This window comes from Macrotis lagotis, chromosome 7 (assembly GCF_037893015.1).
Source record: "Macrotis lagotis isolate mMagLag1 chromosome 7, bilby.v1.9.chrom.fasta, whole genome shotgun sequence".
NCBI classification, from domain to species: domain Eukaryota; kingdom Metazoa; phylum Chordata; class Mammalia; order Peramelemorphia; family Peramelidae; genus Macrotis; species Macrotis lagotis.
In genome coordinates, this window is record NC_133664.1 from 8,236,679 (window position 1) to 8,250,408 (window position 13,730).

Sequence of the window (13,730 nt, forward strand, 5' to 3'; positions counted from 1 at the left end):
CCAAACTACATCTCCAAACATCTAAACCAGTTGGCAACAGTTATAAATAACTGTTTCTGGACAGTTAGCCTCAACTTGGACTAGAAGGACTTCTATGTGTCCAAGGTATTAAAAAAAAAAAAGCTACAAAAGGAAGTTTTGACTGACTAGAATGCAATTTGGTATTCCATTTCTATTCAGAGATACTTCTGGAACCCTTTTCAGTACTCCCTCCCCCCAAAAAAAAACACCAAGGAATCAAGGACTGAAAATGAGCTAAGCCACAGGTCTACTCATTTGACATTTCTTGAACCTAACTACAAAGTGAATGCTCACAATGGGCTGGGCTACATAACTCCTTCCTAGTCACAAGGAAATGGTCCTAGGGGTGGACAAGGGGCAGGGAGCTGGCCCTGCAAAGTCAAAGCACGAGGAAGAAGGAACAGCAATAGAACATTTAAATCCAAATCATTTTAATACACACAACAGATGTCTCTGGGTTTTTTCAAATGGACTTCATTGTTCATTTGACATAAAACTAGAAATCATGGCTGCTGGGGTTAAAATCAAGTCTGACACTGTGCATGTGAGTGCACACCAGCCTCACCCCTATTCCTCTCCAGAGCCCCCAGATCTCCAGGCCCAAGAGGCTAGCTGTTCTCCCCCTCTCCCTCACCACAACCCATCTTAGAAGGCTACTCTGTCTTTATTTCTACCCTGTTACATACATGTGTGTGTGCACAAATGCATATATGTGTACAGACAGAGAAGACAGAGAGAGAAAGAGAGAGAGAGAGAGAGAGAGCACAAATGAAGAGATACAGAGATAAACTGAAAGACAAAGAGACAGAGACCAGAGGGAAAGACAAGAGAGAGGAAAACAGACAGACAGACAGACAGACCGACAGAGACAGAGAGAGACAGAGAGATCTGTCCCCACACAGTGTCACAAGGCCAGCCTGGGCTCCCAAGTCTAAGCCCAGGCGGCACAGTCTGAGCCAGGGGCTGGATCTCACCAGGCCACATCAAAGGCCTATTCTTGAACTAGCCAAGGGTCTGCAGCCAACCGACAGCTGCGGGCAGCACTCGGCCCCCCACTACCTTAGCGGCTGGCTGGCTCTCAATTCAAATAGTCTCAGAGTCCAACAGTCGTCACTGTGGAGACGCAGCTCACTTTAGCACATTCCTTTTGGGCACTTCAGATACCAGAACCAGAGTGTTTTCCAGGATGAGGAAATCATTGGATAAATTCCTTTCCAGGCAGTTAGGGATCCTGAATTCAAATCCATGCCCAGCAGCTTGCTAGCTCTATAACCTGGGCATGTCATTTAACCTAGGTCTGCTCCATCCACCACCCTTCACCTCCCCCACCCGCTTCTTCATCAATAAGCTAGTAGCCTCTCCTTTCCAGGGTGGCCATGCTCTCCAATGAGAGAATATGGCTAAGCTGAGCCCTGTGCCTTCCGCAAGCCCACTGATGATGGAGAGGCTTCGAGCTGCAGAAGCTAACTGAGGTAGATCCAGTGAGGTAACAGGAGAGCACTTGGTAACCTTGGAGCTCTGTGGAAACAGCAGCTCCCCTTGACCATCTTGGCTTTGAGAAAGCTCCAATTTAGAGTTGCACCTTGTGCCTCAGATGCCAGAGCCCCAACCTGGGTGGATGTAAGCCTCCAGTCTGAGCTCAGGGCTCTGCGACCTGGTAAAATCATTTATGGGCTGGAAAAGAGACATAAAAATGAAAAGAGAATGTGAAAAAAGGAAAATAAGAGCTGAGATCCTGAGGAAGTGGAAGAAGCAAAAAGTCCCCCTGTGAACAACTCAAATACTTTGCAGGTGAGATGGGACCCTTTCCAAGGACAGGAGACTGTCCAGGGATCCCTGCTGCCCTGGACCCCTTTGGAAGTCCTTCTGCATCTCTGCAGTCCTCATTCCAAAGGTGGGGGCTCTCCTTCCTGCATGGGAAGCAGAAAGTGAATAACAATGATCCCTCTGGGACCTCCAGAGTCTCTTGGGAGCATATGCTGCATCTCCACAGCACCGAGGGCAGAGCTGCGGAGAAGGCAACCTGGTTACAATACAGCTGATGACTGTCACACAGAGAAGGAGGAGGGTGCCTTGCCCAAAACAGTCAGACATCCGTGAAGATGTCCAGTTGCAAACCCCCCCAATACTGGACTGCTCCTGGGCCCTGCATCTGCCTGGCCTAGAGTCAGGGTGGACATTGAGCAAGAAAAACCCAAAGACCCTCAGGACGTTTAACCAACAAAGGGAGACCAGAACAGAGGGCATGAGGATCACAACGATAGAAGCAAGGAGACACAAGCTCGTGAGTAATCCCCAGACTCAGTACCTCTCCTGGCCTGTGGATGGGGCCCCTCACAGATGGGACTACAAGTCTATAAGTCCCAATAAGCACAGCCCTGGATTTGGGGTCTGAGGACCTGGATTTGAATCTCAGCTCTGCTACTGGCTACCTGATACTACCACTTCGCCCCCCGCTCTCAGTTCCCTCATCTATAAAGTCAGTCCCTTTCAGCTCTCTAGCCATCATCTAATCTAGTGATCATCAATACAATCTAGCAAATACAAAGACAAAGGGGTGAAGGGAGCACCAAAGGGTTCACCCCCCAGGCCTCACCCAGAGCTCCAGGGACCAGGCAGGCCCAGGGTCCATCATCCAACTCATTACTGGTGTGAGCCTACGGACAGGGCTGACCTGACAGGGATGGGAGGGTCCCCCTGTCCAGGAAACCACAGCTCTTGTGTTCCCCACATCTACCTTTTCTTCAATAATGTAGCCACTCCTGTTAAAAATCACAGCCCACCCTGCTGCCTTTTGATTGAGATCCCAATTCCTGGGATCCAAGGTCATCTCACCCCATTCATCCCACGTGCCCATCACCCTCCTCCTACCTCCCTTCCTTTCCTTTAGGTTCTCTGCCTGGCCCTCATTCCCCTAGTAGATAGATAGATAGATAGATAGATAGATAGATAGATAGATAGACAGACAGACAGACAGACAGATGAGATAGAGATACAGACAGAGAGATAGAGATAGAGATATACACACACGTACTATCTATATTTTAGTTATATATATATGTATACACACATACTATACATATATATATATATATATTAGTTTTATATTACATCTAGTAAATATTTAGGGTTTAATTTAATGTTCTTCTCCCCCCAGCCCAAAAGCCTAGCTAAAGTGAATTTTATGTAATGTTCCTTATTAAGAGGCCAGAAGATAGGAATGGGTCCAGCAGAACAATCCATGAGGCTGGGCCAATCTTGTCATCTTGTGGGTGGCAGTGGCTGAACACATCCAGAGATGACGCTTTGACATCTATCAATGACAACAAAAGATGATGACACAGAAATGACCCAGAGAATGTGCGAACACATCTCTGCCTCCACCAGACTGGGCAGCTGTCCACCTGGTGTTGTGTCATCCATCTTATGAGGAGAGGTTGGGGCAGACAGTCATCACATAATCCACCTGGGGGGTCTGAACTAAGGAGAAGATCTATTTGGGTTGAGCTTCTTTTGACACTTTATGGGTGTTTGCTACCTCTGATCCCCAACACAATGGGCTCCTGACTATCTCTGCCAGTCCAGCTCCTACTAATGGCATTTTCTCCCTTCCTTCAAGACCCAATTCAGGTAGGGCTTCCTTCATGCCTTCCTCCTGCCCTTCCATGTCTACAGACTGAACATGTCCACCTTGCTCTTGTTTCTCTTAACTAGGTCAAGAGTACACTAAAGAGGAAGGAAGACGGGAAGCAAGCATTTATTAACTACCTACTATATACCAAGCACTTGACTAAGGGCTTGACAAATGCTAGCTCACAACAACCCTGGGAGGAAGATTTTATTATTAAACTAGGGAGAAAGAGGGAACAACAAGAAATTGGAGGGGACTTGCCCAGGGTCATACAGCTAGCAAATACTGAAGGTCAAATTGGAACTCAGACCCTCCTGACTTCAGATCCAACACACCACCCAAGGCACTACTACCTCACTGTTTGTCAGACACCATGCTATGTGATGGAGATAAAAAAATAAAACTTAAACTGCCTGAAAAGAACAGTTTGGATTCTGCATCTAGTTAGGATACCACTTTCTGGGCCCAGATGCCTCCAGGAGAGACCAGGAGTCCATGGCAACAATGGACAGCAGTGCCCATTACCATGGAGGAAAGCCAGAGGCGGTTCTCACTGCCCCACTGCCCTGTGGGATAGCTGCTGAACCCCCCGCCGACTGTCACCCACTAAACAAGGTGAGGGATTGGATGGGAGAAGCCCCTTCTCTTCTCCTGCTTCCATTAGTTGAGTCCCACCCGCTCAAGCCAGCAGCTTCCCTTCTCACCTTCCACAGGTCAGGAGAGCCTTCCACCAGCTTGGCCTTCGTCTGGCCATACTTTAGGGCTAAATGTAAGCACTCTGTCCCAAACTCCATGTCGTGGTCACTGCACTGTGGGGAGAAAAATAAACGAAGGTGAGAAAAAAATTGCAGCTGCCAGCCACAAAATTGAGGGGGGGAGGAAATCCCAGTCAGAGCCTCTCATTCTAAGACAGGGTCAATAACTTTCATGTGGGAGGCAAGGCCTGGGGCCTCTTCCAAAAATAGGATTACAATGGAAACCTAAGGTTACTGAAAATAAAAATGTGATCCCCTCCCACACACATACACACATCTCAACCAAGTTCATGGATCCCCAAACTGTCCATGAACCCCTGAACCCCTCAGCTCGTGAAGCTGAGACTCAGTGAGGGGAGGCTTTCTGTCACACCTGAAGAGAGTGAGATGCTTCCTAGGAAAGAGTACAAAAATTTCTTCCCTGCAAACATCTGGGTACCGAATAAATAGAAGATGCCCTGCTTCCAGCGCCAATAAGCCACCTTTGCAAGCAAGCTTCTCACATTCCTGAAGGGATATCCAAGGGTAACCATATCTGAGAGCTTTTTGTTGGGAACCTGATTTTGATCTTGTACATCACCAAAGCCTCTTGGATCACGGGGGCCTCAAGGAAGAAAAGGAACATGACTGTGCTTGAAAGAACCTGCAGCGGGGACAGCTAGGTGGTGCAGTGGATAAAGCACCGGCCTTGGAGTCAGGAGTACCTGGGTTCAAATCCGGTCTCAGACACTTAATAATGACCTAGCTGTGTGGCCTTGGGCAAGCCACTTAACCCCATTGCCTGGCAACCCCCCCCCAAAAAAAGAACCTGCAGCATTTGAATCCCAAACACAAAGCCCGATTGCACCCAACTTGGCCAAAGGGTATCAAGTTCTCTCTGTCCATGACAGGGTCTGGAGGGGGTGGTGAAGGAAGGTCATACAGAGGCTGTATCAGTGTAAAGTCTGTTTACAAATTATCAACTTTATGCTGAGAGTACCCCCATAATCCTAGTATGGAGCAGGAAAAAGTGAGTCAAAGACATCCAGTCAAACCCTCTCACTTTACAGATGAGGAAACACACAAATGTCCTTCTAGTACCTTCTGAATGCCTATTATGTAATGGGAACTAAAGATGCAAAGACAAAAGACACGTAACCAACTCCTCAGGAAGGTGTACTCTGGACAGAAGTTTTCTTTCCTCTGGGACGCAGTTCAAGGGCCCCCTTCCCCCCCTTTCCCTCTTCTGGCCACCCCTCAGAAGAAACCATGACTCTGCACCTATGACATGAGGGGAAGGACTGGTGGCTTTGGGCCATTCCTTCCAGGTTTCTGATTCCTGATTTCTCGGCAATCTCACTGAAGGCCCAGCTTCTTCTACAAGGCTCTTTTCCCAATCTTCCTTCACCTTAGCGTCTCCCCTTTAAAATAATCCCTAGTTCATCCCTCCAGAACTTGCTTATCCATGGGTGTTGGAGTGTTGTACTCACTAAGGGCAGAGACTGCCCTCCTTCACATACCAGTTGCTAATTAACGCTTGGTTGATAGATAATAATACTAATAATAATAACTATATAACGCTAATAAATGTTTGATTGATAGTTAATAATAACTATTATATAATGCTAGACTGAGCACTCAGAAATAGAAAATAACTATGAGGATAGAGGCCCATGAAGTTGGAGCCAATCTCAGAGAGGAGTTTTGAAAGCAGCAGGGGATTCTGAAGGGCAGGGTGTTCCAGACAGCAGGCATAGCCAGTATAATGTCCCAGAGATGGTAAAGGACTCCAGTGTTTGAGGAAACAAGAAGACCTTTGAGGGCTGATAAGCCCAGAAAAGTAGGAAGGGGGCAGTTTATAAAAGGGTCTGAACAAGGAGAGTGGGTTGTATTTGATTGGAGATATGGACATAACTCCTAGAACTCAGTGAACAGGCAGGGATATAGGCAGGTGGGGGATTCTGGCATCCCCTTGGTAGTACCATGAAGGATGAATAAAATAGGTTATCCCAATAGTCCAGATGAGAGATGATGAGCCAGGGTCTGAGCTAGAGTGGGGCAGGGGTCTATGGAAGGAAAACATGTCATAATGACTACCATACAGACCTGCAATATCAGAGAAGACCAATCATTTCAATCTAAGAATCCTGAAACTGCTGATTCCTCCAAAGAATAAAAGAATTAAAATATATATTTTTTAGTCCATTGAAAGAGTCCATTCATCTTTTAATGGACTAAAAATATATATATTTTTTAATTCTAGTCATTAATGCTTTTGAGATGCCACTCACTTAAACCTAACTTCTCCCTATTCCTATTACAGAAAGGGTCATGAACTGGAAATTGTTCATCTCAAGAGAGTTTGGTGGCAGTTAGCCTTGAAATTTCCCTTCCTCCAGCTCAAAGTTTACTCAAGCTTTTTCATCCTCTTCCCTTCAGGAAAAAATTAGGTATCACATTGACACATTGTATTGGAAGGAATGGGAAAGATCTGGGACTAGGAAAAGAGAATGGGAGCCTGGGACCAACTCAAATGCCCACTCAGAGAACACCTAGCCCTGGTTTTAACAGGAAGGAAAGTCTGAAGAAAACACATTTGGGAAGGATTCTCTTTGCTTTCTAGTGAGGGCCAGTTGCCAGGAGAGATCTCAGACATCTTGAAAGGAATCAGGACCAAAAAAACCTGCCTGTGTTTGCAGGATGGCAAAGGAGTAGGAGGAGCTGGAAACCATCTTAGTGACCAAGAAGTCAAGAGTGGAAGGAGGTAGGCCCAGCTCCCCCAAACATACTTCTGACCTGGCATGACTGCCCCAGTCCCCAGACCACCCCCACAAACATCTCCATCAAAGCTGATTCCCTCAGCTTCAGGCTCCCTGTAGGCATCCTCAGGAGTCAATGCCCATTTAATTCCCTAATTACTGAAACTCTAAAGGGCTCATTTCTAATACCACTTAGAAACATGGTATAAATTTTAATAAGTCATATTAAATTGCTATTTCCATGCAAAGGCTTGGAAATTTCCATTCTCTGAGTTAATGCTAGCATATCATCTGAGAATTGCCTATAGAGGTCCTTTTGTAATATATAATCTGATGTGAGAAATTTTAGAACCTGGCACTTTGCACACAATGATTTCAACAACATGATTTCACAACATGATTTCATCCATACAACCTCAAGAGGAGAGAGATGGGTCCCTAGCCTGCTGGGTTGATCCCTACAAGTAGGAAACCAGACAGAAGGCCATGGATCAGTCACTTAGAATTCGAGGGCATGGATAGGCTGGGCTTTTAGGAATCAGAGGGAGTCACTATATTGATGAGATCACAAGTTAACCTAATCATTACGGGCTCTCAGGAAGGTCTCATGGGAAGGATGCCCAAGAAAATACAATAAATGATGGTTGAAAAATTAACCAAAGACATGCATATACATGTATCTCAGGGCATAATCATATTCTAATTTCCATAATCAAAATCTACTTCAAGTCAAACAAAATAGTCCCACTTACACTCAGGCCCACTGGGCACACCTGCATTCGAGTATTATCATATCAAAACTCTGTCTTGCAGCAGACTCTCTACTGCCTCACACACTAGTATTAGGCAATGTGCTGTCAAATTGCATGAGAGACAGTTATCCAGCAGACCTTGTTCTCAACACAACATCAGATTATTTGCTGAATAATTAAGATGGAATGATCTTAACCTGGGACCATGCCTAAGGAGAGAACAATGGGGAACAGCACAGACAAAGCTTCTCCTTCAGGTGAGAATGCTATTGCAAGTTCCCTTGGAAGTGATTTATATTTTATTCATTTCATTGTTATCTCCCCACCCACATACATTCCCACCAGCCCCGCCTCACTTTATTAGAATCCATCTTGAACCTTGGCCAAGAAAGAGCTATCCTGTCAAGTAAAAATCTTGAAACCTCCCCAATGCCAGCTCTACTTCACAGCAAATTCTCAAGGGAAAAATAGGAAATATGAGGAAATTCACTCCAGAGAATCTAATGCTCTCATATTTAGACATTCCTATTGGCCCACTTTACTACCTAATTTTTCCTGGCCAACAATAAAGTGGGAGTATGTGCAAGACACTATCCTAAGTACTGTGACAGAAAGACAATGATGGAACAAGGCTCCTCTTCAAGGAGTTTATCAGGGAAAACAACATGGTCATGATTACACAAATAGGGAGATGGATGAGAGATAGTTGGACACAGACTGAGAGATAAACATTTGACCTGACACTATGCTAAATGCTAGGGAAAAAATACAAACAAATAAGAGAGTCCTTATTCTCAAAGAGCTTACATTCTGAGTTTATCCAAGAAATGCTGTGGAGGCCTAGAACCAAGGGAGTGAAGGCCAAGACTGGACTACCCAAGTCTATAGGAGCTGTAGGCACTACATCCAATTTTTTGGTGAAGAGGAAGCAGAGAAGGCAGGCCAAATACATAGCAAGTACACACTGCCACAGCACCCATCTCCTTCAGATGTCTCCCAGGTCATCCATCAGGGACACCAATGGGCCCAAACAACAGTTTTAAAAGCTGTTGGAAAACACATAAACTCTTTAAAAAAAATGCTTGTGGAAGTTAGTTAAGAACAGTGGGAAGAATTAAGTTAAATAATGAAGTCACAAATTCAGTGATGAGATCTGAACAAGCAATTACTGGCAAGACGTAGAGGATGGAAGACTGTCTAGCTTGTAGAGAAAAAGAAATGGTAATAGTCAGAAAGCTTGAATTCAAATTCTGATTTGACCACTTCTTGCTCACATGACCCTAGCAAAGACCCTTCAAGTCTCTAGGTCATCATTTCTTCATCTGTAAAATGAAGAAGTTACACCAGATAAATGGTTCCCAGCTTGTAGACCATAGATTAAGGAGAGACAGGAAAGAAGTTGAAGTGAGGCAGGACACTCAAGTAGTTCAACAATCTCATTAAACATGTCAGTTTAACTTAAGAAAGTATGCCTTTCAAAGATTGAAAAAGTAACATTTATTAAATATATATAATATATAAACATGTTTACAGTACATATATATAATATATAATATGAATGTAAGCTCCATGAGGTGAGGATTTGTTTTCATTTTTTGCCTTCTTTTCAGTGAATAATTATTCAGCACCTACTATATATTGACCATTGTGGTCCAACTACAATGAACAAAACCACCCCCACTCACAGGAGCTTACCTGCTAATGGGAAAATTGCAGGTAAAATTGTATTGTTCAGTATTCTCAATCATATATGTCCACTGGTGGTCATATTTTTACTACCAAGAGCTAAATCAGTATTTACTAATGGTCTCAAAATTGTGATTCTTAGTATCTGTGACCCCTTAGCTGCTCCTCTGACCCTATCCCTGTAGCAGAGGATGGCAACTCCCAGGACTGAGGATTATTTTCTGTTCCTCTTTGTTTCATGGGTCATCATCAAGCTCATCACTCATAAGAAGCTGACTTCTCCATCCTGAGTCAGGCTCAGATCCCCTCTAGTTATAACCCTGGCTCTGCTTTGCCCTCTCAGTATCAAGAAAAACTATAAGGAAATGCACTGCATCTTTTATTGGCTTGAAGAGGATACTTTAGTCATTCTCCCTTGGAATTCATCTTTAATGAGCCAATATAGAACTTTAAACAGAAAATCTCACTGACCCTCATGGATATTTTGCAATATGGACTAAGCAGCTCAGATAGAACTATGAAAGAACATTGCCTGGTAACAGCCCTCTGTTATCCCAAGCTGAGCCCAAAGGCCCAGGCAGTCATGGTGGCACTGTCCTGAGACAAAACCCAGGGCATCTGCCTCCCTCGCCCCTCACTACCTCCCCTCTCATGGATCACATTCCTTCCCTGGTTAATCACCAGCATCATTATTTGCCAAGTGCTGACATTTTCCTCCATGCTGTTCAATCCAAGCAAAAGCACATTCCTTCCCCTAAGGATTATCATGAAATTAAGCAGACCTCAAAGGCAAATATACTTAGTCCAAGATGGCTAAAAACAAAGAGGTGATGTCTTGATTAGTTTCCAAATGACATATCAATTAAAAACCACACATGTGAGCTGTCAATTGCCAGGTAGAGCATTTCAATGGATCTATCCAAGGCACCTCCCATGCAACCAGATGAGTAGGAGTCTCCCAAAACATGGACAGTGTGGGACAAAGATCCAGTAGCCTTCCCAGTGAGCCATGAGCCAAGAAGACCCAATAGTTTCTAATTATAACCTCAGCAGAGAACCACTGTAAGCTATAATTCCTTTCATAATTTCTTTAAATGTCTTAGGCCCAATTTTAAGGAAACTAAAGCAGAATTTGGGGGGCAGGAGGAGTAATTAATCTATGTCAAGTACACTTTAATAAGTTTTGTGTGTTTGTGTTATATGTGGGCTTTTTTATTTTAATCAGCACATACTTGCCAGTTCTTGCCACATCTTGTGGAGTCTGCTAGCTCGATGTATGATTTTATTTATTTATTTTTAGCAAACGGAGTCATTGGGAAACATGGCAGATTGCTAGCCCCAGGGACAAAGAGCTACCTTTCACCAAGGAGCTGGTATAACTGACAGTACAGCTCAGCTTCTGAGTTTCCTTCGCTATGTTCCTTTTAACAAAGTTCTTAATCATTTCTGGGTGTCATAGAAATCTGGTACAGTCTATGGACCCCTTTGCAGAAGTGTTTTTAAATGCATAAAATAAAATATGGAATATTACAAAAGAAACCACTATAACAAATTTTTAAATATTCACTTTTTTCACAATTTCTTAAACCTCAGGTTAAGAATGTCAGATTTAGAAATATATCAAGCTATGACTTGTGGTTTTTACATTTTGGAAAACAGACCTCTTTTCTAGTCCCTTAACCCTTACAAAACACAAAAATGACCCTACCCTGAATACCCCCTATTGCCACTCTGCCTGTTGCATTAGCCATGACTAGTGGCCTCCTTGGAAGGAAATACAACCCTCACTGCATCCCCAAACAGTGTCCAAATTTTAGAAAAATCTTCTGCTCCCAAAGCCATGAACAGAAGAAACTCCCAAGGTTCTTTCTAGTCAGCTGACAGTGGGAATAACTGTAGCCTAAGGAAGAGACATATCGCTTTGCTTTTGTAGGGTTTCCATTTAATCCCTTTTATGGAAACTTCTCCAGGGTCAAAATTCCCTCAGAATGGCCTCCCCAACTTTTCTTGCCTTGCTCTCGTGGCTCCATCAGAGTTCTTGGTGGTCAAGGAAGTGGGGTGGGAAATGGTGGGGGAAGGCCAGCTGTGCTTCTGAGGCTGGGACAGTGGGATGGTTGGAAAGAGAACTGGAGCTGGGGGTTTAGAGGAATGTTTTGGAAGGGAGTTAGTGAGGTCCAGGAAAATTAACTGATTGTTGTGTATAAGGGAGAGGTGTACTGGAGGCTGTGGCTATTCAATTTTCATTTCACAATGAGTATTTATACCCTCCACAACCCCAAAATACTACGAATCACAGTTTGATATATTGTTTAGTTGACTGTCTAGGCTTAATAAAGGAATTATAATGTAGATAAAACTTAATAGAGGAATTATAATGCAGATAAAATTTAAAAGTAAGCATATGGAGGTAAGGGGTGGTTGAGAAGTGGTTCTTAAACATTTACCAATACACCACGGGGTCTAAAGACTCCAGATCACCAGGCAACAGGGTAGAGATTCAAACCTAGGTCATCAGTATCCAAAATCCATATTTTCTCCAGTATATCACACTCTGAAATTAACTTCATTACTATTTGTCCACATTATGCTCAGGTTTATCAGCATTTAAGTCTCAGTCAAGCTCCAAATAATCCTAGAAAATCTCTAATGAAGAAAACCAGAACCAGGTGAGAGATGGTCTCCAGGTCACTTGGATGGCCCTCTCCCCTCCAGTGATCAGCTAATAGCCTCCCATAAGGTGCAACTCACTGGGAAAAACTAATATTCTTCATGGCAGGCATCTTTGCCTGCAGCCAAAAGGAATTTTGCATAATTTTATTCAGCTTTTCTAAATTCCCTCCAAAATTCAGGGTGACTAAGATTTCCTATTTTAACTTCCTACTTCACTATGCAGAAGATAGAAAACCACACATTCATTTTGCCAGTGGGGAGGGGAGGGAAGGAGGGGAGAAAAGAGAATGACATGCCGGAACTACACATAGTTTCGCCAAAAATCTTCTCAGAGAGAAAAAGTTTCCCATTTCACCAAGAGACTATTTCGGCTTTTCTTCTGCTGCTTTGCTCAACTTTCAGAATCCCACCCCAGCCTTATCCTCAATTTCCTCTATAGGGTTTAGATAAGATCCTGGATGTCCTACTTTGCCAAAGACTTAATTAAATACAGAAGAAACAGTTAACTCTTTTCAGAGGACCCCCCTCAATCTTACTTCATGTTATATGTATTTATTGTGTGTGTTCATGTGTGTGGATGCATGCATGTGCATGTGGGTACATGGGTGTATATGTGGTGTCTACATAACATTTAATACATGTGTGTGTGCATGCACTGAGACATGATGCTACATGTGGGGAGCTTAGAATTAGAAAGATTCCAAAGTCTTCCCCAAACAAGGATTAACTGAATGACCCTGGGCAAGCCACTTGTCTTCTCCAATACTCTGTTATCTCATCTTTAATTGAGGCTCCAGTGAGGTGATCTATGTAAAGCCCAGATTAGTACCATGGAGAGCAACCAGGCTCAGAGTAGAACTTGGATTCAAATGTCACCTTTCATGTATTCAACCAGTGTGACCCTAAGCAAGTCATTGACATTCCTTGGGTCTCAGTTTCCTCATCTGCTCATCCCTCTTAAAGAGGGAGAAGTGAATGAGCTCTCCAGGCCCCTTCAGGAAGTCTAGAAGCCAATGACTATCCCAAGCTCATTCTGCTGAGCACAAGAGACAGTCCTGGTGGCTCCTGTTTTGAAGCTAGATTACTTTTCAAAGAGATGAAGCTAGATTACTTTTCAAAGCTCTGGCTCTGAGCAAAAGGAGAACAGCTGGGCCCTAAAATACACTAAAAATGACTTTCTGGGGGGGCAGCTAGGTGGCGTAGCGGATAGAGCACCGGCCCTGGAGTCAGGAGTACCTGAGTTCAAATCCGACCTCAGACAGAATAATTACAAGTGTGGCCTTGGGCAAGCCACTTAACCCAATTTGCCTTGCAAAAAAAAACGTAAAAAAAAAAAAGACTTTCTGGTCAAGAGGACCCACTAAGCAACTGTTGGAATATTAAAACCTCAGCAACAGCAAGCAGAAAATCTGAAATCCCAACAGAAACCTGAAGATACCCTGTGTACTCTAGAGGCAACTGTGAAACTGAAATGATG

The 13,730-nt window shown here is 43.9% G+C and overlaps 1 protein-coding gene across 2 annotated transcripts in view; it reads right to left on the bottom strand.

Moving 5' to 3' along the window:
• CRPPA (CDP-L-ribitol pyrophosphorylase A) overlaps positions 1–13,730 on the bottom strand; it is a 253,954-nt gene that overhangs the window by 183,536 nt on the left and 56,688 nt on the right. For both annotated transcript variants that reach the window (XM_074195414.1, XM_074195413.1), the window contains exon 4: positions 4,357–4,461. In XM_074195414.1, the coding sequence (XP_074051515.1) occupies positions 4,357–4,461 (105 nt within the window). The remainder of the gene's footprint in view (positions 1–4,356; positions 4,462–13,730) is intronic.